The sequence below is a fragment of the Homalodisca vitripennis genome, chromosome 2 (genome assembly GCF_021130785.1).
Source record: "Homalodisca vitripennis isolate AUS2020 chromosome 2, UT_GWSS_2.1, whole genome shotgun sequence".
Taxonomy (NCBI): domain Eukaryota; kingdom Metazoa; phylum Arthropoda; class Insecta; order Hemiptera; family Cicadellidae; genus Homalodisca; species Homalodisca vitripennis.
In genome coordinates, this window is record NC_060208.1 from 41,333,930 (window position 1) to 41,359,870 (window position 25,941).

The following is a 25,941-nucleotide window of genomic DNA, read 5'->3' on the forward strand; positions in this document are numbered from 1 at the left end:
GTGTCGCTTGCTGCGATTTATTTCTATGTTCCTTTTTCCTCCCGTTCATCTTCGAGTGCTTACGTGATCTAAGCTTGAATTTGAGGTACTATATCGAGGTGTTTTTCTCTTTTTTAGCCAGCCTAAGCTCGCACTTCATCCCGTAGGGATTTATGATCGGTATTATCTGTAAAAAATCATCCAAAGACATCTGAGAACAGGAAAGTACCCATCGGATATGTCCCTGGCCAGCAGTGCGGGCTTCAGTGGCGTAACCCCACACTTCTGGTGAAAAAGAAGAAAAAACCTCCCTCGAGATAGTACCTACATTCAATCAAGTTAGCGGTACCGTACAACAGTGCAGACAGCCAACAATAAATAAAACTTGTAGTAAATGTTTCCCTCGGTAAAACCATGCATCTTTTTAATACACAAGTATTGCTATAACTAAAAGTATCTAGCATGAGAATCACCATTCTAGAAACGCTTATCCTACTAGACCTCACCTTGTTTCTCTCCCTCCTTCTGGAAAGAGCTTCGTCGCGACCCCGGCAGAGATCTGGAGAAGTCCTTCCCTAACTGGTAGCTCTCTACCTCCAGCTGTTCCGACTGGCTGGATCCTCGCCGACTGCCTCCCATGTAAGCGTGGTCCGGATGCAAGAATCCTCCAATTCCCTCTCCATCCTCACTTTCACATTCTTCTGTGCCATAAAGAACAACAATATCATAAAGAGGTTTACAGGGGAAGGTAATACATTTTGTTTTGTCTAGTTTAAGAATATATAGAACCTAACAAACAATATTGTATTATTAACTTAGGTCAAGGATAAATATTTTTAGATTCTTTATTTGAAGGTTATTTTTGGCGATGGAAGGATTGTGAAGGAAACATGAGTTTTCCGGACATTTGCCATCGTTCAGTGAAACAAGAAATCAGTAACACTATGTTTCGAGATTTGCAATCTGATCTCTTCTTCAAGTAAAGAACTAACCTAATACATAATTACAAACTAGGTTAAAATAAACAAATCTTACCAAAGCGTTGTGGCACGCCTAGGTCAAGAATCACAACCACCATGTTGTTTGTCAACTTCACTAACTCTATAAACATGCACTTAATAAAAAACTATACACAACACTAATCATTAAAACTAAAATACGGAATACAGGTCACAATACGTCTTCATTCGTCTACTAACCACCTACGACTGACCAGAGGGCGCTAGCCAATGGTAATCGTCACGGCAGACAAAAACAAGATGGCACGCCGTGCATCAAGATCCAGAGACGCTTTTTGCGGATAATAGGAGTTAGGCTGGGCTATGATTATATGGCAGCACCTGTTGACACAATAGCAGAGTCTCTTGGGCTGTTGTCCCTTTCTGTGCGAAGACAACTTGCTGATGCTGTCTTCCTGCGTAAACTTCTCACCGGGCAGGTTGACTGTGATGATCTTCTTTCAAGGATTAGTTTCCGCATCCCTGGATCAACCAGATCTCGAGACTTGTTTTTTTCGTCACCAGTATTCCACATCCTACGCCTACCATAGTTGTCTGCCTAGACTCCAAAGAAGAGGAAATGCACTGTCTTCGGGGCTGGGATATGATTTCTTCTTTGATTCTGAATCAGCATTAAGAAGACTTTTTAAGTTATAAACTACTTACTAATATTTATTCTTACTTGTTATTGTGTACCAATTAGTCTTGATCATATGTTTACCATATCATGCACTTATTAACATTATTTATTGCGTCCAGTTCACATCTAAGTTTGTGATTTGTAGATTAATTGGTCATTGTTGTTGCTTATATAGTTATTATTAAATATTGTCATATGTTATGTTATTGTTTAAATTATTTATATTGTTGTTAACTTATTTATTTTTATCACTGTTAAATTTATCACACACACATCAAATTATTGAATTTTTATCTATTTATTATTGTTAAAATATCATTATTATTGTTATTATTATTATTATTATTGTTATTGTTTCTAACTTATTTATTTATACATTGTTAAATTTGATGCTTTTTTTCTGTTAGTGTAACAACATAAGTAGATTGGTTGAGCAGTGTATATTGTTAGTTGCTTTTTGTTATTATTTAAGTTACTCTTTATTGTTATGGATTTTAGTTGTTTTTGATATTCTTATGAATGTATCTGTCACTTATTTAGACTATCTTAGTAAATTCTCATTGATATAATATAATTATTAAGTAAGTAGTCAAGTATTCTTGAGTCTATAATTTGTTATTGAATGGAAATGGTGTAACCGTTGATACAATAAATAAAATAAAATAAAATAAAAATAAAATGGCGGAAATAAAAAGGAAGGGGGGCAGGAATGGGCCCTTCGTTATTATTGGTTCATGCGAGATGAACTTCTTAAAACCATATTGTGACTCCGCATTGGTTTATTATATGTTTATATGGTTTATAGAGTTAGTGAAGTTATACTACACTAACACTCAGGCCAAAGGGATTGAGCTGAGTGTTCATGTAGTATAATTAACTATCCACAGGTTATCTTGAGAACGATGTCACCTGTAGGTTTTAAATATAGCATGAGACTTTAATTCTACCTATGAATTTAATTTGATAATGGTACATGTTCACTCATGGGATTTTGCTGAGCGTTATTGAAGTCAATATAACTCAGGGGATTGGCATAATTTCTGACTGAGGTCTGTCTGGGACCTAAAAATCTCCTTGTCGTCAGCGAAGCTTAGCTGTCCTTATGATATGTCGAGTTCGGTTTGAGTTATAGGCTTGAATTGTTTGCATACTTAGTAATAGATTACAACAACAGACAAAATACCTATCTGTTTGCCTGTCTTGAGAACGAAATGAGCTACAGACTTGAAATTTTTCATACAATTTCAGCAAAGTCTATTTCTTGAAAAGGAGTCTATTACACGCCTACATTTACTCCTACTGAAATTAGAAAATTGGTTTGAAAAATCCTGGTGGATTAAGACCAACCGAGAACGACAACGAGATTTACAAAAACGGTGTTTTCATAGTCTGTGAAGAAGAGTGATCTTATACAAAAACAACTGTCTTTATACTTAAGCAATGTGATACAGTCTTATGTATTGTTACAGTCCAAGCGATCGTGCACAAAGAAAAGACAGTATTGCTGGCATCAACAAAGGAGCCGTCTTCAATGTCTGGTTATTTCTATTCACTGTCATTTTCGTAGCATGCGAACAACTCAACACATCCTTTACAGACCATATCGGATTTACGGTATCTTTCTCCGCTGTCTAACAACTGCTCATCCAACGGCTCTCACAAATCACCATGAGATAAACTGATGCCTCATTGTCGTTTGATAATTGTTGGTGAAGTAATCTGTGTCAAGTCTCTGGCACATAACAAAAGGATCAAAATTAGTCATAATTTTATCGTGGAAGTTCATTCAAACGCGACCGAATTAAAAGGAAGGATTCTACAATCTAGGATGTCAAGTGAAAGAAAGTATTCACTGGATGTTGTTGAGACATAACATTGGGGCTCGAAGTTCAACATTATGAAACTGCGAAATATTCTTGCCCATCACTGAATCCAGCGATCTAACCATATCAACTTTCATGACGTGACTCATTATAACCATCCAACTTGCCAGGCATAAAACTGTAATAAAAGGAATGAAAAAGAGCACAGCATTCTCAAACGTTACAAAGGAATTATCTATTAGAGAATCCCCCCACCCACCTTATTTGGTTCTGATTTGATATTGTGGTCCACCCAGAAATAAACATCTAGTAAAATAACTCTCTTCATATTCTTATATTTGGTCTTCGAGGAATTAGTCCGAGAATAATTTTGTTATCTTGGCCAAAGATAACAAAAATATACAATATCATCAGTGAAGTTTCTTGTGCATGTCAGTCCTTTTCGTTGACGTCGATTGGAATAACTTGTACGTCTAACGTCTGTATAATCGCTGCGTCTAGATAGAATAGGTAAACCCATCAGATGAAAAAAAGAGAAGATAAACGCAACTTCATGTGCGACACCCGCAACTCTGATTCAGTTCGATCGTAGATTGATGCTTCGCCAAGTGATCGATAACGGGCAGGGCTTTTGAAATTCGTGATGCACCAAGAGTAAATTTATATATATATATATATATATATATATATATATATATATATATATATATATATATATATAAATATTCACCCCCTTCCTTCCCATCAAACACAATACATCGGGTTGGTTCTTTCCTCAACGTATAATATGTAGGTTGATTTTAATAAATATATTTTTTTGTATTCATGGACTCAAATTTTATATAATCTATAGGAAAGAGAGAATCAGATAAGTTTGAGTTTCAGGAATAAGTAGCCAGTGGGATTAGAATCTTAAGAAAGGATGTCGTCATTTGTAATAACGTGTAATAGTGCCGATTGATAGTAAAGAGCAATAGAATATGATAAGGAAACCCACCAGGTCAAGCTTTTGCGGCATCCTACGTGGTTTTTAATCACGAAGCAAAAAAGCTACATGGTCAAGTTAAAAGTAGTTAGTTACATATCTCCACCAAAGAGTGGGGGAAGGTTATGGATTATCAACAAGTGGAAAGCACTAGAGATGTGAAAAAATTGTCAATATTTCCATGTCAAAAAATCTTTGAAAGGTAATTTAAAATTGGATTTATTTACGTACTTTTTCGGAAAACTGAAATCGGTAAAATTTTGCCCTCTCCTTTATTCTTGAGAATGAAACATTTCATACGATAAGAAAATGTTTAGATTTGTCTACGGATTGTCTCTGCAGACAAAGCATTGTACGTACCTGAGAGAGATCGATTTCCTCGAGCAAGAAGTCTAGCGTTGATCTCCGCAACCAGAGAGCTGCGAGGCGAGGGTCTGCCCGAGCGCAACTGGCGTGGGTCCTCCAGACGGTACCAGACAGGACAGTCTTCCACAAGACTCTTGGTTAGGTCCACCGAACATTCTCCTATACATTCCTTATTAGTTAATTTTGGACGAACACACTATCCAAACTTGGATAATTTCTTTGTTAATTTGAGATTACAAAGGTTCATACAAAGGAGTTCAGGCGCTGTAACGGTGTACGTAGTTTGATACTCGATTCTATACCACGAAAGCCAGAAAAAGTGTATCTAATATAGCGTTTATTTTGTTTCTGAAATAAAAAGAAATACTATGGTATAGGATATACTCTTAGAAGAATTTTGCTTTCAAAGTAGTTTTTAATAAATTCCAAATGTGAATGTTGAGTTTAGCTTCAGTTCACCTTCCTCTTACGTGCAGCATCTGAAATCTGATGCTGTTGCAGACTATAGACTCCTGAAATCTGAAGTCATGTTTGTCTGAAGGGATCCAAAAACAGTCGGCGACGAAGAAAAAATAAGCTCAAAACGAATCTGCAACAGCTTCAGATTTCAGATGCTGCACATAAGAGAAAGGTGAACTGGACCTAAAATCGACATTCGCATTGAATCAACCCTTCCCACCATAGCTGCGTTATGTGTACATTCCAAATGTTTGAACTGGTGTGTATATCTATAAGGATAGATATTTTGAACACTAAACAGTATTAATGCTATAGGTTAAAAACAGTTTTGGTCATTTAAAATTCTAGTTGGATTATTTCCATTCTACTTAGGACCTTGAGACAGGAATATGAGTCCTTGAGACATGTTATCCAGAAGATTCTAGGATTCGTGGTCCACAACTTTGGTTCATCTACACGCCTTCTAGGCTGTACAAGTATTTTAAGGCGTTGAAACTTCTGATTACAGATCTTTCAATTTCGTAGATTGCATAAACATTAAATTAACAATGTATAATTTTAATAAATATTGAATCACAACAAGTGCTTGCAACGCTGGGACAAGAACTTGGATCTTTCACTTGCCGGGTGAGTGCGCTACCACTACAAGGTTTGCGCCCTTACTTTTACGATTCAATTACTTTGTATTTGGATGTTCCTGTCACAAATGCATTTAAATAACCAGACTAACATTTGATCGGAAACCAAATACTTGTTAAACGACTTTTATTTAAATTAATTAAATTTGTATGAATGGCAATAGCGTAATTTAATTCCAATAAACACTGAATCACAAAAAGTACTTGCTCCAATATATGTTTAATAATGGTATATTACCTTTTCTGAGAACGTAAACATTTCAATGTAAATTCAGTTACCAAAGGTGAGAGAGGTAATGTAGAATTGTTACTAACATAGGCTGTTAGCTAAAAGGAGAAACATCAGAACGGCGAATGTGAGTGAGATAGTGATTAAAGAAAGCGAACAAAAAGACCACAATACGCCCTGATTGGCCTGTTGGCTGTGGAACCGAGTATAATTAACAATCAATACCACGGTTCACAGAAAGAAACCTTTTCAACTAAAGCCAGGAAATTAGGTTCGCTGTGACTTACGGATTGCAACTTTTGAATGTTTACTGTTTCATATGCAGTAAGTGGAGAGCAACATTAATTTTTCTCGTGTAGTTATTGCATTTTTTCGATGCTCAGTAATGTTCATATGCTTAGTAATTAGATGACTTTCAATCTTCCAACTAAAAGTTGTTTTATAAAAAGTGACCATGAAATAGGAACAAATACCCACCAAGAAAGACTTGTTCCTTGTCGGGTCGAGCGTCCCAGAGCGTGACTTCTATGGATTTGTCCATGAGCTGTTCGCCAGATACGTTCTTTATCTCGACTGTCGTGTTCCACAACGGGTTCAGCGAGGGACCAGCGATCTCCGTCTTCACAGCAGCCTGCTCACCTCTGGTGGAGGGTCATCAGACATTGATAATAGCCCACTGATTATTATAGCACGATTTAAACAATATATTAATCGAGTCACATTGAAATCTTATACAATTTGACAGTTTAGCATAGTTTAGTCACAAAAAGATTTTGGACAAAATTAAAAAAATCCTCATTCATAATCATATACGGAAGTTGTACATTCTGAGAACATATATTTTTATTTTCTTTCTTGTGTACATCATAAAGCTCGAACAGTTTGCTTTAAACTTTATCATCGTAAAGTCTTTACGATTGATCACGGTCTTTACGATTGATCATGGTCTTTACGATTGATCACGGTCTTTACGATTGATCACGGTCTTTACGTAAACTTTATCGTTGAAAGGATTAAAAGCGAACTTTTGGTATTCAATAAATATAACTATATTTTTAACCATCTATCCTATTAAAATATTCAAGAAACATCGAGATAAAAGTAAACTATTGGCATTGGTTTTTAACATGGCACGTGTTCGGGCACTACAGTATATTATCAAATTAACCATATAATAAATATAAATATGATATAAATCTCGGATAAGTATGAAAAATATTCTTTATCTAATCACCATAATGAGTAACCTATTAAAAACATCATTACTAGTTATTAAACACGAACAAAAATATTATAAATAATGTTTTTATAACGTAATTTTGTGTTGTCTAATTAAGCTTTGATGCTAAAAGAAAGGAAATTGATAAATGCGTTGCAGGACCTAATCATAACAAAACACTTAATTTTCGCAAACCTCCATTTTACTGTTATCGTAATGCTGCCATTGTCACAGCATATTGTACAAACTACTTAAAAAGTATGAAAACGATGTGAAATGTGGAATATTATTAAAACTAGAGACCTAATAATTTTGATAATAAATAACACTGACAAAAATTAATAATTTATTACTTTATTGCACTTCACGGCATCCTACAGCTGTTTATAATGGAAGCGTCATGGGTAACGGGGTGTTTATAAAATCACTAAGATAAATTATCTATCCTGGACTGTCTTGGTAAGAAATCCAAATGTTTCTAGTCCAATCTTATCAATGACGAGTTAAAGATGTATTCTGGAAGCAGTGACATATTTTACTTTGAGGAGGGGGAGAGCAAACCCATCAAATCATATTGTTTTAGAACAATATTTATATTTAATAAACAGGATGTTTGGGTAATGCAAATTAAACCTGCAAGAGACTGTTATTGAAAAGTGCACTGATGATTAAAAAGTGTTCTTTAATTAATAGTCTCAAAATAACCATATTTGGAGGGGAGTTCTAACAAGAATGGAAATTGTTAGAATTAACAATGATTTAAAGTCTCCCTAACCATTTATGAATCAATGTTTTTTATTTGGAAACAGTGGCGTATTTGAGATTGGGGGAGGGGGAAAACCCATATATTAAATCATATTATATATGGTAACTATTTATTTTAAATACTACAGGATATTTGGGTAATGCAAATTAAACTTTCAATAGACTGTTACTAAAAAGTGCACTGACGATCAAAAAGTGTTCTCTAATAGTCTCAATTTAACATATATCTGGATGAAAGTTGTAACAGGAATGCAACTTGTCAGAATTAACAATGATTTGATGTCTCCCTGACCATATATCACCCGTCTATATAGAAAAGGCCATGATGTCCTATCTACTATGCTGCGGTGAATAACTTATTGTAGTTATTATGTTTATTGTTCTTAATGATAGGTGATACTTATCGGGAATATATCTGAATCGACTCCAAGATGAAGTTCAAAATAAGTTAGAGCTTGAAATATATACAGGGTGTTCAGAACTCTTTGGTAATATTATGTATAACACGATAAATATTATGAAATAGCAACTTTGTAAATAACTCTGTAAGTTAAAGTTAATAGGTATCATTTTAACATTTTCAATAAAAGTTTCTGGCTCACGAACTTATCCAAGGAATCTTTAAATCGAGTTTAATGAGTTTAATTTATCTAATTACATATCTATGTAAACTATTTCGGATGTTATCGTATTCAAATAAAGACTTGTATATGATTTTGAGTAAAATGTTCAGTTAGGTTTATGGGAAAAGGTAAAGGCAACAGAAATACCATACATTTCGTAACTTAAACAAATCACAGTAAGTAGAACGGTATACATCAGTTGCAAATGTTGCATAACGGCCCCATCCTCTAACTTTACTCTAATCGTGCACGATTACAAACTAGTCCAAGACATTATTGATACAATCATCCCACGTTTGGTTGGAATCAATTAAAAATTATTGCAATTATGGTTAACGTTGGTGGGCTATTTTACTCTTCTACAAATTTGAAACTTAAGCGATGTCGTCCGTCAATATTATATAAACAAATCGTTTGTAAACAACTTAATACTTCCAAATCACTTTCCGGTTTTGCCATACCACATTTAAATTATAAGAATTTATGGAAATACCCTGTCCCAAGGTCGAAATATTTTGAGAACCCGTTATGTCTCGAAACATCTTTGAAATCTGAATGCTTTTTGGGAGAAATTCATATTTTAGTAATTTCGTCTTATAACACATAGCGCGGTTGGCCTCTAAAATGAAGGTTTCTTGGGTAAATAAATTCTTGGTTTGGCTAAAACTCCAAAATGGTTAGTGGTAGGCTTTTCTGTTGCATTTCTTTTTAAGATCTACCTCTTTCATTGCCGTGAGATATCTTCTTAACACATTTTAACAGTGAATTTGGTTGAAAGATTCTAACTGTGATTTCAATTAAAAAGTATCAACTGCTCTTACGTATGTCAGCTATCATAGAGACATATATCTCTGTTTTGCACTTCATATGGAAATAAATAACTTTTTCCCATAGCTGTTTATCTATGGTTGTTTTAGAAGCAAACCCATGTTTTCCAACATTGGAAAAGGAATATTATTGAGTATTCCTGCAGTAAAAACCTAAATTGATTTCCTAAAAATCATTTATGACTTTGAGACATTTAAAAATGTAAACGACCAATTTAACCTTATAAAAAACGGTGAACGGTCAATATAAAAACGCGGGAAACAAGGGAAACATGGGTGCGCACGCATTGCCGTCTACGTACAACCCCAGTTAGTGCTGCTGTCTGGCGACTAGATACAGAACTGATACCTGTTGCAGGAACTGTTACTTTCCATTTTGTCAAGCCAGACTTTATCTACTAGGTCCCCAGTTCCGGGACCTGTTAAGAAAGACAAATCGATAACAGGTTAACTTGCGACTTTCGTTAACTGTGAATAAGTAACAGTTCGGTGATTTGGTAAACACTATTAGTCAAGGTTTACCCCATCCCAATAGATACTAAATATGTTGGTATCTATGTGTCATTATCGGTGAATAGCATATTTTACATATAAAACTTACCATGTAAATAAACACAAACATAAGTAAATGTATTTAAATGTGTTTATCCTTAAATGGATATTAACAAGTGAGTAAAACATGTTTTGTCTCCATTGTAGTTTTCATGAGCTTGGTAATATTTCTCATGATTTTGAATTTGCAAAACTTATAATAAAGTTTTGAAAACATTGAATTAAAATTAAAATTCATTAGTACATACATCTTTCTAAATACAATGTCTGACCGTGAAGTATATGAACGGACGCATCCATTGAATAATATAGTTGTTGTTACCTTTTCAGTATGGATGAACTTCGATCATTCTAATTCAAATGTAGCATTCAGGACATGATTGTAAATGCCATTTTTTCAATCCCAATTAGTTTTATTACTATGATGAGAGATAATGGACATAAAATATATGTTGCCGTAGCATTTACAGAATTTTATGATGGAAACATTATTTGATAAAACTTTCTGTTAGTGCATAAGTAGCCTAATATATATATATATATATATATTAATCAAACGGATAGCCATATACAGTACATATTTTAATTAAGTACAAGATTCCTGTCATATAATATATCACCTTTTCCATAAAATCCTTCTGTATGAAATAATATTTGATTATATATAGTACATTTCTAAACATCTAACATTTCTTTGGTAGTTTAACTCATAAAAATAAAATTTGATATATTAAAACTGAGCTTGAAAAATTACTTCGATAAGATGAGAAGTTATGATTTGTATCCAGAAGGAAAAAGATACTCAAGGAAAAGTAGAAATTTAAGCTTCCTTTGCTATGCAATGAATTCTCGAGAGCCTTTTGTGGATTAATCTGTAATCCTAGAACGTTGAATCACTAAATAAAATATACGAATGGCAACTAGGCTAATTTCAGTTTTAAGAGTATGATCTCTAAAACACCCTTTTGTTTATTATAACCCAACTTTGAAAAATTATAGGAAGGAGTGTTGGCCACCCACATAAGAGAACATATGTTCTAAATATCCAGAAGGAAAAGGTACTCAAGGAAAAGTAGAAATTTAAGCTCCTTTTTGTTATGCAATGAATTCTCGAGAGTCTTTTGTGGATAAATCTGTAATCTTAGAGCGTTTAATTACTAAATAAAATATACGAATGGCAACTAGGCTAATTTCACTTTTTAAGAGTATGATCTCCAAAACACCCTTTTGTTTATTATAACCCAACTTTGAAAATTACAAGAAGGAGTGTTGGCCACCCACATAAGAGAACATATGTTCTAAATATCTCACTTGTAGAATACCACTTATACATCTAATTCTCTCAGGTTGCAAAAATTATGATGTTGAATCACAAAATATTTTATATTTTTATTATTTATTTTGTGAATGGCAACTATCTTCAATTTTTAAGGGTATAATTTCCAAAATACCCCTTTGTTTCACTAAACCTTAAAAATTACAGGAAGGAGTTTTAGCCACCCAAAGAAGAGAAAAGCATATATTCTAAATATCACACTTGTAAAATACCACTTACACATATAATTCTCTCTAGTCATCCTAATTGACACGCTAGTTTTTACAATTATTGATAATTTGACCTTTGCTTTTCGTTTTAAATATTCCTTCGACATGTATGGAGTAGCACCTTGAGGAAGTCCCAAATCACTGTTGTCACAGACTGTGGTATTGCTAGCTCTATTTTTACGTGCATTTTCATCACTTTGCTTCCTACATGGTCAACATGTTCCGAATGGGAAGTGAGTCCAAATACTAAACTAACAAAAGACTAGAGTCACACTTACGAATAAGGTATGAGACGCAGCTGGACGTACGGTTCTGGCAGGGTTCCGTAACCAGTGTCCTCTCTGTGCGCCAGGTCATCCGCGGCGAACACGGATACGATCAGTTCGTTCTTCTCATCGTTGTAGAACACCTGAAGTTGGACTCGTCCACTTACCGCTCTCTCCTTGGCCAGTTGTTCCTGTCAAACCCACTTCACTGCCAAACACTAATCATTCACCTTGGGGTTTCATTTCATTTCTTGGGGTTTCATTGTACAAAATGTGACCAAACTTGAAACGCGGTTGTGAATTTCAAAAGACGCGAAGAATGAGCTATAATGATCTATTACAGGTTTGTAATCAAACCCAAAATGCAACTCTGGTAGACGGATCTCAAGACGATAATTACAGTTCTTGTTAATGTGGAATTCATTACCAGAGTGTTAGCATTACAACCTTAATCACACCTTTAGGTTACCTTATCACAGTAGGGTCTGTCGACCACGGTAAACTACAATGAGTGACAGTGAGAATACGGACTTTTACGACTAATGTGGAATTTAAGCGGATTCGGCTATAGAGACTGGATTCATCGTGTACAAGCTTCTTTTTGCGAGAAGTGCTATAAGCGGTAAATTATTTAACGTTGAAATTTAACAACATCGTTCTTTTACTATTGGGGATCATGAATAGTTCAAGATAAAAAAACTGCTTGTTTAAAATCCATACAGTTCTTTACGTTCAAGCTAATATAGCCCCACGTAGTCATAAGCAATCTACATTTGTTTATTATTCAACTGCGTGACTGAAACTTCTTTGTACTCACCAAAGAAATAAACTCTAATACAGAGGTTCTATCGAGTAATTATTGACTCGCTAGAACCATTTACTTTGCAAATAAATAAAAATTCTAAATAGAACTTAAAGTAACTAGTTTGCTGACACTTTTTACTGTACCATTTCTAGATGTAGAAAACATATACAAGTTAATTGGCATTGCTCTTAGTATTGATCTTTTTAATATTACATGTGATCGACTTTTGTTCATGACTTGTGTACTTGTTAACATGATTAATTATTTATGTATTTATAGAGTGTAGTAAAACCTCACTCAAAATAGCTTAGATCTATTAAAATTTTGAATGTATTTACAACAACAGAACTCAATCGAGTACAGTGTTTAGAAGTATAAAACCAAGAGGAAACGCATGAAAACATTTTAAAAGTTTCCAGAGTTTATTGATATCTCACGGAAAGAGTCGGAACCCACATTATGCAGCGTAACTTCTTGGAAACGAACAACTTTCTGAACTTTGTGAGTTTTGGGCTTTTGTTGCAGTTCATTGCCAACTTATAACTCTACTTTCGATCGGGTAGCTTGTTACTTTCATGTTATCCTCTTAACCCAAAATAAAAAATAGCAACTTCTAAATAGATACTAAGGTAATTTGTCCACTCAGGTTTTAAGTCTATGAAATGAAAATTGTATTACGACGAGAGCCAATCACAAGAGTGGCTTTCTTCAAATACAATTTCTTACCACTAGACTACAATATATGAGATTATAGGCCTGGGGGGGGGGAGGAATGGCACACAGTAAGAGAGAACTAAGCACACAACGACAAGCAACTAAGCAAAGCAGATACAACCTAGGGGATGCACAATTGACAAGACTACTGCACCTCAACACAATACCTCAATACAATCAAACGTAGAACAAGACTCAGTTTCAAAATGGACTTTTACCCAATAATAAATTGATTTTCATCATTACACACAAGGTGTGGGGTCAATCAAACTAGGCCTACATTTGATCACAATTCTACGTAAGCACTTTGGCAGTTTAAATGCGCAAGTGGTTCTTGAAAATATTTACAAAAGGGCAGAAGTCCTGTTTGTGTAATAGAAAAGGCATAGTAAATTTTCGAGAGAAATATGCATAATAACAAGTTACGTCATGCCAATACCCAATCTAACATAATCTACATTCTGTTATGCTCGTGCACCTGTTTAAGTACCCTGTTTTAATTAAGTACGTCATTCTAGGTATATAAATACATCTGTATTATTATAATATCTAATATACACATGTAAGGTTATGTTAATAATAAAATACGTCCTATCATATAAATTAAAAGTAACTTATAATTAGATATTTACAAGTATAGTTTCAGCAACTTTTTCACTCAAAGCTTTGTACAGATTTACATTGTTAGTAGTTATTGAACACAGTACAGTTACCTTATCCAAGAAGGTACATTTATGTACAGCTTACATTTCTTATAGTTAATAAGTATTATTCTCTTACAGCAGCAAACTCATGTATGGATGGAAGAAAGTAATAAACAAACGCAGTGGTGACAATGTATATATAAATCGAATAGATATGTCCTCAGATAACTCTAACGACAATGGAGTAATTTATATAGATTAAAATCTTGTGTAGACAAACTATAGTGTTTACGTCAAATAATGAACTACTTTGAAGATTGAAAATATACAATGGAACACATAATGCAATACACAATCTAATAAGATTAAGGATTTTCTTTATAACGAGGAATAGAATTTCAACATTATCTACGGAAAGACTAGATTCGTAAAAAAAACAAAAATTCTAGTTTGTCCATTTGGTGCTGCCACCTAGCAGTATTCAGTAAAACTATGTGAGTGGAGTGTTAAAAGCAGTATCGTATTCACTAAAGCCTTAATCAATACAATTTACATACTGTCTGCGCTCTCCGAGCAGTACCTTTAAAACTATTACTTCAATTTCAAGCTCAGCCATTGTCAGTGAATGTCATATTATTTCCGCTAAGATTTTTTAATTTGATAACATAACACCGAAGGAAAAAATGTTTCTTCAGGATAGAATAAGATACAAAGAAACACTTATTTAAAATAACAATTTCATATTCACAAAGATTTATATTGTAAATGTTGTAATTCCAAAATCCAAGTTAAACACCCTGATTGAAGGGTCATATATGTACTTCATATTGCTATAGAGTTTGCACTTTATATATTGCAAAGTTGATGGTTCGACACAAAGAATGAAAACAAATGATGAAAATGATTAAAAATACACTTCTTTAACTTTTTGCAACCATTTTCGGACACAGTCATAGTCAAGAGTCATAGAGCGTCATTATCTTCTGGGAAAAGAATATAAAATGGAACTTTTTATAAATGTTTCGACAGTAAATAATACTCTTCAAAATTTTAGGTCACTGCAGAATATGGAAAGTTTTTACAATGTTGAATATCTGGAACTATTTAAATGCAGTTAAAGTTTAGTAAAAAATGTCCAGTGTTCAGATTTTATAATTTTAAATATTGGGCTGTTGCACTTGAAACTGATAAACCGCAAATTTTATCTCTTATTTCTATGTGTTTGTTAAGTGTTGTTGGTACATTTGCAAAGAAATAAAATAATCCAATCCATTTTTATGTTTTGACAGTTTTCCATGTGATGCTGCTACCTACCAGGATTTAGTGAAACTACGTCAGTACCAGATATTTAACCGAACGGTTAAATAGAATCTAATGTGATCATAGAATATTTAATTCCAATCAATTGAATTAATCGATATAGTACGTACCATGACGAGTTTACGAAACTAGTCATAATGAATGGACGCTTGTACAAAATGATTCATTGGAACTAATGTAGTTGGAGACGTTAGTAATACAATTTGCAAGCGGTGGTATATTTTCCTATAATTCTAACGAAACACACATAAATTCATAAATTGATATGATATTATTGTTTATTACCGTGGTATTTTCAGGGTAGCAATCCTACAAGTAATTCATAGTACTATATTTTTAGAGTTATAGTGATGAAAACACATTTTTATTGAACTATTTTTTGTATTACGACAGCCACATTATCAGAAAACATAACTGAAATACAAGTAATGCTATCTTGGCGTGAGATGCCTGTTATATTATCAGAAAACACATTTGAAATACGAGTAATGAATGCTATCTCACGAGGATAAATGACTGTTATATTATCAGAAAACACATTTGAAAGTACGAGTAATGCTATCTCACGAGGATAAATGACTGTTATATTATCAGAAAACACATTTGAAATACGAGTAATGCTATCTCACGAGGATAAATGACTGTTATATTATCAGAAAACACATTTGAAATACGAGTAATGCTATCTCACGAGGATAAATGACTGTTATATTATCAGAAAACACAATTTGAAATACGAGTAATGCTATCTCACGAGGATAAATGACTGTTATATTATCAGAAAACACATTTGAAATACGAGTAGTGCTATCTCACGAGGATAAATGACTGTTATATTATCAGAAACACAAATGAAATACGAGTAATGCTATCTCACGAGGATAAATGACTGGTATATTATCAGAAACACAAATGAAATACGAATAATGCTATCTCAAGCCAATAAATGACTGTTATATTATTAGAAAATATAATTGAAATACGAATAATGCTATCTCAAGCCAATAAATGACCGGCTCCGATAACTGACCTGTTAGTTGCTGTGAAAGGCAATGTATCCGCTTTGATGTTGCAATACATATAAATATGCCTTGCTGTATCGCACTTTATCTGTATGAATTTAATCTATTATATTTCAGATTTATTTCAGTGTTAAACGAAATGTAGTTATGTAACTCAAAATCACCAGTAGAGTATTAATGAAGCAAGTTATGTATCCTAAACATATTAAATTAAATTAATTTCATTATATTCTTATTCTTGTATTTTATTTTTATAGGAAAATATAAAGATGCATTTAAATTTACTACTGTTTCATTATGTATCAGGATATTTATTTTCAAAATTTATAATGAAAATATTAGTGTTTTTTTATAATGAACGTTTGGTTTAAATAATTTGGTGAAGACTTATTGTGTTTATTAAATTGTAAAGAATGCTCATTGTAAAGTAAATGAACTAAAATGATTTAATACATATAGTTAGTGTGAAGAGGATAACTCCACACTGTTTTACATCTATCTTTAATTTCTTATTTTATAATTATTAGCTGATCCTTTATTGGTTTTCTGCATTCTCAATAGACTATACAATTCAGTGCAATATCGTTGCTTGAAGAAGCATGCATTAAAGTGTCGTCTTGCGGCATTGTGCTTCATATAATGTATATTGTGGTGAAAACAAAGCATGATTACATTTTTCTTCCAACGTCTGTTATAGTGTTTCCCACATGTAATTTAGTTTAGGGTCATATTTCCAAAGTTCAATAACGTCCATTGACATTTGAATCTTGAAATAACAAAGGTGATAGTCAAATAACTATTACTAGAAATATTATAAATATACTATACCATCCGTGAATGAAGTTTTAAGAACCAATGTTACTTATTTTCAACTATAACGGGCTTTGAATGATAACGCAGTAAAAAATAAAATAAAATAATAACTGCAACAAATATAAGCGTTTATAAAATGTTTTAGCGATTTTTGTCTGTAAAATGTAACCAATTAGAAAATTGCTAAAGAAACAATAGTAAAATATTATATAAGAAATCAAAATAATTTTGAAACAAAAGTTTTACATTGGGCCGTTTAATATTATTTTTTTAACATGATTATGAATAGCGTAAAAATATTGGCTATTATTACATCTATCAACTTCCCCCCTACCTTACAAAGTGTAAAGCAAAATGTTAGTGTAAGGCTGGTAACTTATGTATGACTTTCTACACCTGTAAGATCCAATAAAAATTTTAAAAGCGTTGAAAATATGGATAAAAGTGTGAAAAAGTGTATAAAATTGTAACGTGCAGTAGTGTCCGAGGGCTGTGCCAGTGTCCATGATGCAGCTAGGGGTGTGGCAACATGATGCGAAGCAAGGCTACATGCATATCTACTGTACCAAGCGCGAGGTGTGCCATGTAGGAGTGGAGAAGAGGCGTTCACTTTAATTTCTAATAATAATTGAAAAAAATACAGAACAGAAAAGAAATTAAGATCTATATTGCATGTTTTGGAGGTAACCAAATATTTATCAAAAACAAATGATGATTTTGTACTTTATGAAATGATTCAGAATACATAAGATAGATACTATTTTTTTTTTACAAACAAAATCGCAAATGAGCCAGATAATATGGTCTGTGCCATCGTATATTGAACGTTCAAGCTATCACCTTTAAATTTCAAATAAAATGAAATTTACAATAATAAAATAAAGGTTTTGTTTCAGTGGAGGAATGAACCTAAATGCGATAAGTTGTAATTCAGTGTTTTTTAATATTAGAATAGAGATTGGGAATAGATAATATACCTATTCTAGAATCCTTTCACAGACCTTTGCCTTAAGTTAAGGAACTGTTTAATTTTAGTAAATAACTACCTAGAATCCAATATAATCAATGATAAACCATACGAAGTTATTAATTGATTGAAAAGTGTGCAAATAATATGGTTATTGACGTTTGAAATATTCAACTGAAATCTAGAGATAATTGCACTTTATAAATTAAGTAGTAAGTCCGCACATAGATACAATGTCTGTCCTTTTTATACAAACCATGTAAATTCAAATGGGTTAATACAATAGTAGTTAATAAGTATTCTATGACTAAAGAAAACAATCAATTAAAACTGTGCCTGTATTGAAAATAATAATAATATTGTATTGATAATGATTTAATAATATTGAATATACATTAAGGATCAATAGGGTGTGATTGGGTGTAAACTACGAGGCTGGCTTATACAAATATTACTGCAGCTGTATAACGCATCTTCGGTTTTAATTATAAAAGAAAAACGATCTTGTTGAACTTTATTTCCAAAACTCATGCAAATTCGAAAATTCCATTCGCCATGCATTATACTCTACTGTGTCAAAATAAAAGGAAATAATACGCTAAAATACTATTTAATAATGTGCTTTTTGGATGGGTGAATTATATTAGATCATTTAATATTTATATGTTTATTTGAGAAAAACAAACTTAAAAATTAAAATGTGGGGTTTAAAACAAAAATGGTCTATTATTCAAATGAATTCTGAAACAAGTTGTTTTAGTTGAAATTATTTATGAAAAAAAGAAAATAAATTAAAAACTATTAAATTTTATTTTTTTTACTGTGTTAGGCACTCCAAGTAAACGCCCCTCTCTATGTAAGGTGGTATTAATGTACAAATGTAGATTTCTAAAACGTTTTTATTGATTTCTACAAGTATTCTCCTTGTTCACAAACATCGATAATCAAACGTAATGCTTTCCCCAGTAAAACATAGCCAAAGCAAATAATTTCCATAAATGTTTAAATCTTATCATTCAGTTTACAAAACAACTGGATGATTTATCGCATCATATTCTTAGGAGCCCTGCCACCATCTTACAAATACTGCAATATAACCAATAAATATGATTAGTATATTATGAACGTTTGTTAATAGATATTTATTGAAATAAATTCACTCGTATGGAAATAATGCAATGTGTCCTGAAAAATAAAAATGGGGGTAGTAGATTTACTAAACACAAAACTGGAAATATAGTTAATGTTAAAAACAAATTATTACTATTTTCTCAAAACACGATTGTTTTTTATAATACCATATTGTAAATACAAATTAATATTAATCAATTCGACCTGAAAACCCTTCCATTCCATGATTGTTCTTTTGTTAAAAAAAGTATATACAAAATTTTTTCAATAAGGAAACTTATGTTTGGTGTGTAATTTTATAGTAATCGTGAAATTATAAATTTCACAACTATGGCAGTACATTAATTACTTTAATAATTTTATTCATGATTATAAAAGAATTAGAACTGACAAGGCAGTTTTCTATTTTTAACAGGATTTTGATATATAAAGCTAAAAATAGGATCCTAATGGACATATATATATCTTCTATACTGTATGTTATAACATTATATAACTGAACCTAATGTATTTGCATACATGTTTCCCCAATTTCTGAATTACAATGTTCTTGTCAAGTGTCAAATATCATGCATTTACTTTTAAATTAATCGTTAAGTTCTAACTTAGGAAATTTAAAGAAACGGATCGAATTTTAGTGCATAAATAGTTTGAAATTATAGTACGTTATTCATAGATAGTTTAGTGTTTGATAAATGATTGCAATAACACATTTTATGGATCCAACGGGTGGATAAATTGAATTGAAATGTAAACAATGATTAGCTAGTTGTTATCTGGGGACTGTAATTTACTTTGGTTTTTGATTGTTCCCGTATACTCATAAAAAAAATAATCCATTTTATTCAAAATTCAAAATTTAATCTTTTCAAAGTAAAATTGATCAAGGAATATAATATTATTATTATAATTTAACTAATCACAAATGAATCTTAACAAATAATTAAAAACTACAGAGAAAAATATATTGATCCATATTTTGTCTTTATAAACGAAATATTTTCAAGCACATTTTGACATTACAGCTATGAAGATATATATGTGTACATCTGTAAGGAAATTATAAACCACTTCAGAACTCACTTATTCGCAAAGATTGCTGAAGTAAGAGGTTTCTGTTCATCATAGGATATTTCAAAACATAGTCAAATTTTTAAACAATACAGCAACTATTAAATAAATTTTTCATACTACGAAGTTTTTATTTAAAACATACGAGATAAACTAATTAAGAGATATACTAGTACGGTTTCTTTTACCAAGCTTATTGAGAATAAATGTATATTATAAGAAGTGTTTTAAGAAAATATATTAGACTCTTCAGACTAGCATAATAATATGGGTTGTACATGTCTTTTGATGAGCATTAATAAGAGTATCTGTCATGTAAAATTGGTTAGAATCGTTCATTGAAACAATGTAACTGTTTATCGATGTTATGATGTTTTGCATACGCGTATTAAAAATTTACAACACTCCACAAAAATTTTCAATCTTCCTGTACTAAAAATTGAACGAAAATTTGTTATCCTCATTTTAGGATAAATATATTTTTATAGCATAGTATAAACTTTTTAGAACCAGGTTTGATATTTATTTGGTTTATAAATATTACAATAATTTACTCAGTTATGTTTTACATATTCTATTGATACTTTCAACTAATGGGAGATATTTTAATTACGTAAAAAATGTTACAGGAAGATATAGCCAACTTGAACATTATTAATTGTTTATAAAATTATCAATTAATAAATATTACTTATTCGTTACCAACTGATTAATCAATTCGGATGAATATTAAAAATATTGATTATTTCTTTCATACTAAAGCTACACATTAATACAAATAAAAAAGAAATGTGAAAAGCGATAAAATATTAAATATAAGGACCTTGTATTATTTCAATGGAAACACTTTAAAAAATTCAAGAAACGAGATATTTATTGAATCTCTTGCAGTTTTAAAGATGTATTTGATGACATCAAAAAGTAATTTGCAAGTATTGACAAACTTAGGTCGTTTTAAGCTTTTCGGAATGGATTTTATATAATACGATAAGTGATTCTGTTTTGAATGTTAAGCCAATAAAATATTATTCAGTACAAAAATATTGCAAATAGAAGAACATATGCTTGCAGTAAAATAAGTTGATGCCAGGGCTTTTTATAGTGAAATTAATTTACTCCTAAAGCTCCCTCATGGGAACAAAATACAATCCTTCAAGTCCAAAAATAAACTTTCAGAGTTCAAACTAGTAAGTAAACCCAAATAACATTTTCAATATCTTAATAACACCTGTTACATGTACTATGCACCTAGTAACACCTATACTTATTCTTACACACATGAACTACTATGTCAGTTTTCTGGAAATTCTGAAGATGTTTACCAGACAAATCGTGTACAGTATTTGTAAGACTCACACAGTTAAATTACCAGAGTAGGCTGTAGATGAAATCTCGAACATAATTTTTCTGAAGTCGAATTCATCCATATTTTGTTTAACGCCTTCCCTTACTTTACTGAAACTATCAACGTTGTTTATGAATCTTTTTATGTTTGTGCACCCAACCATTACTGAAAAGACATTGCTGTATGAAAAATAATTGGTCATAGTATTTCAACCACCGAAAGGCCTGACCGTCAACAATAATGTCTTACAAATGTAATTACAAGGATAGCAAAAGTAAAGGATTGCAATAAGCCTTCAAGTTCCGCACGATAAATAATTAATTAATAGAAATGAACTTTGAAAAATTAGCAAACATTTCCTCGGTATCCAAGAAAAGAGTTGGGTTCAAATGTACTGTAAATCCCTCAGTAAGGTTATGGTTAATTAGTAGTTAACTCTTGAGGCAAAACAATTTCAAACTGTAAACATTGGAGCTACAATAATTTATAAAATTTATTTTTACCTCCTAACAAATCGTATCGTAAAATATTGGATGATTGTAAGTATAAAAATATGAAAATTTACATATTTGTTAGATATAGTCAGATAAATATATATATCCAAAGTTAAATGTTAGAAAAATAAAATTTTAAACTTTGGCAACAAATAGAGGAGTAAACGGAGATGTACTAAGCTCATACTGCGACTAGGGGAGTGGCCCCAAATCCTAACCTACTTTATTTTGAAGATTTGTCTTACATGTTCATATTTTCGTCTACTTTATTACCACATTAGTTTATAAGCTTATCGAGTAATTAATTATAAGTATAGCACAGTGATGCCAACGCATTACCGAACGACAGCAATAAAATACACTAAAACTGAACAGTTTTCTGATAAAAAAGTATTGAGGGTTCAGCGATCCAGATAAATCCAGCGATGCTTTATTTTAATTGTTACACATTTTAAATACATTTTCATCTAGCTCTATCAGCAGTTTACATATTTGTTTGTTTAGATACTCTAATTAATTTGTATATTCAACAATTTATTTACACATTTTGTTTACTTACTAAAATAAACAAACCAGTAATTACACAGCTTGAACAAATTAATTATGCATTGTCTCTAAAGAAGGGAGATACTTTCTTAAGTTTAGTCCACTAGGCAAGTTTTGATTTACATATACAAAACAACTACTCATCTCACTCTAGCTACACAAATATAGGCCGAGTTATAAAACAAACACAGAACGGTAATAACATGATGATGAGTTTGTCCTAGTCATAGTTTAAAGCTTGGATAAGATGGGGATATGTATATAAATATATATAATATGTGTACGTATATACATACATATGTATATGTACAAATGTACATATATACATATATATGTATATGTCTGTGAGACAATTCTACGTTTGATTGTACGCAAATCACCAATAACAGGAGGTAAAGATATTAGGCACAGCTTAAAGTAAGGTTACACACTTAATTCATTGCACAATATTGAACAGTATGGTGGTCACGAGTATATCGTGCCGGCGCTAACATTAATAGGCTACGATTGGGTGTGAAGTGTGCGAATCAAGTTAAAAAAGTAAGGATAGAAAAATAACTAAAAAAATATTAATGTCCACTTCAGCATAGTTCGTTGTGTTCTATGTATTTCAAATACTTCCATCATACTCTCTCTTTTTGGAAAAAAGACTGGGTTAGCAGTTTGATTAAAATATGATCATAAAATTGATAAATAAACGTCTCTAATTAACGGATAGTTAATCTAGATAACTGTTTTATTGTGGTAGAGTTACATTATCATTACAATAGTTTTACAAGCCAAATATTAGGCAGTGAAATTTAATGTAATAATGTATATGAAATGCATATAAAGCTAAATGTTATTTTTTATGTTAAGGGAAATGTACAGAGTTTTTTTTTAAAGAAATTTATATTACATACATGCAAGCATCTGAAAACGCTTAATTTATTCCGTATATAAAGAAAAAGGAATCGATGAAGCAAGACTATTTAAAAATTCCAGCAAAATAGCTGCAGTCACAAACAAAAAGGTGTTACGGCTATAAGTTAGTTGTTCAAAACTTTTTGTTTTTATAGATGTTCTATTTAAATTTAAAACAGGTGTTAATGATAATAATTTTTAAATCAGGATTTTGAGTGTCTTTTATATTCATGACAAGGAATAAACACTGAAATATCGTAACTCATATTTTTCATTTAATTTAAACAAGTAAGTTACTGTTAAAATTGTACATAAATTCACAAAACAACGATATTCTTACAAAATGTTTGAATGATTAAAGAAAGTTATTTACTTAATTTTGTTTGTTTCAAGTTTCGATTTGTTCACATAAACCGTGTTTGAGATGGAAATGTTTGAATACAAGAACATATGGACAGACATACACTAAAGGAAGCGGAATAGGACGTTGAAACGTTAAAACTGGATTTAATTAGTAATATTAAAAATCAACCAGGTTACATTAGCTAAAAACAACAATTATACAAACGGTAAAAGAATAAAACATTGATTCGCACACCGTTTTAATAACTAGTAATTTATTTGACTAGCCTAGCCTAACCTAACACGTTGACACATACATTAGGGTACATCAGGTATTGGACACCAACAAGGACCGTTCTACAGCACAGTTCTCCGCGATATGTCGGCGAAACCTAAAGCACTCTGCCTACCTACTTGGGCTCACAACACATAGAAGGAAAGAGTTAGAGAGAGAAAGAGAAAGAGAATGAGAGTGAGAAACAGTGAGAGACAGGAGAGAGTGACACCAAAAACAGAGAAGAATTAACAGAAGAAGGGGGAACACTTTGTGCAACGATTAGAATTTGTCAATGTCTTACCACATATTGTGCCCAAGTTTAGAAGATAAATTGGTTTTGGATGCAGTCACCTTAAAGATTAGTTGAGAGGATATAACAAGTTTAAATAACTCATAAATCGATGAAAAATAGTTCTAGTTTTACCGTTAAAACGTAATGAATGATAAGAAGAATCGGATCCAAATATGTAGAACCAGATAAAGCCGGAACTTTTACAATTGAAGGTTAATGCAGGGATCGATTTTAACATTAATATAATTAATGACCATTAATCGTTTTACCAAGTATGATTTTATAGACATATCAGGTTTCCGGAAAACCATCTGAAAATACTCCCCTGAAGGATTTAATAACCACCTGAACATAAATAAAACAGTGTTATTGTGTATTGTCTTGGTGCAATACTGGCTTTGTTGAGAGGTAATTTTCCTGCTTTATTATATCAAACATAATTTTCTATGGAATGGAACCTATTAGATCTCAATATTAATCAAAGTAATAATGAAACCTATTCCATAGTTTAGTATACCCATTTTTGTTCATACATCTCTATCATTGTTTATATAATACATCAATACGATATATCTTAAACATTTAAATTTTTTTCATGAAATTGGAATTAAAATTAGTGTTTTGATAATAAAAGTCTCAGCCAAATCCCATGGAGTGAGATGTACCTTCATTTTCTAATTTTTACAATAGACACATAAACATTACGCAATATCCTAAAAATCCTGTAATTGTTGCATTTTTATCCTAAAACTGCGGAATTCGTCCCAAATCTGTCCAAAATATTTACCACACTCTGGTATGTTTACCAGATAGACAACATTGAAGCACATGACTGGTAAAATTTGTAAAAATGTAAAAGAATCTTTGTTTTAAAATAAACATTTCTTAAAGTAGGAGATGTAAATGAGGAAATTTACGCAGGTTTATGACAATATCCAAAATTATTTAAATTGTTATATTTTTAAGTATCATATAATTTTACTCAGCCTAAGCTTTATCGTAAAGTGTTTATTAAATGTAATAAGGGATGAATAAAAGTAGAAACCCTTCAAAATTCAAAAAGTGATGATCACAACACAAAACAAAATTATGTCAATGTTAGAATCCTACAGATTGTTCCTCTCGTAAATAATTCATGAACCGGGTCCAAATCCAACTTCCTGATCGAACGAAAGAGCTGGCGCTGTAGCACTCAAAAACATTTTTTTTGAATCTTCCAAAATTAATACAGTTTTTATAATTTTGTTAGTAATAGAAGCAATTCATCGTTAATAGAGTAAATATAAATTATAAGAACGACTATTGAAATAATTATTTATAAGATGTATTAAAATAACAATT

The 25,941-nt window shown here is 31.7% G+C and overlaps 1 protein-coding gene across 1 annotated transcript in view; it reads right to left on the minus strand.

The window, feature by feature from the left end:
• LOC124355606 (regulating synaptic membrane exocytosis protein 1) overlaps positions 1-25,941 on the minus strand; it is a 183,284-nt gene that overhangs the window by 17,896 nt on the left and 139,447 nt on the right. The window contains exons 14-17 of the mRNA XM_046806769.1: positions 11,927-12,105; positions 6,595-6,758; positions 4,786-4,950; positions 486-680 (exon numbers count right to left, since the gene is read on the minus strand). Of these exons, the coding sequence (XP_046662725.1) occupies positions 486-680; positions 4,786-4,950; positions 6,595-6,758; positions 11,927-12,105 (703 nt within the window). The remainder of the gene's footprint in view (positions 1-485; positions 681-4,785; positions 4,951-6,594; positions 6,759-11,926; positions 12,106-25,941) is intronic.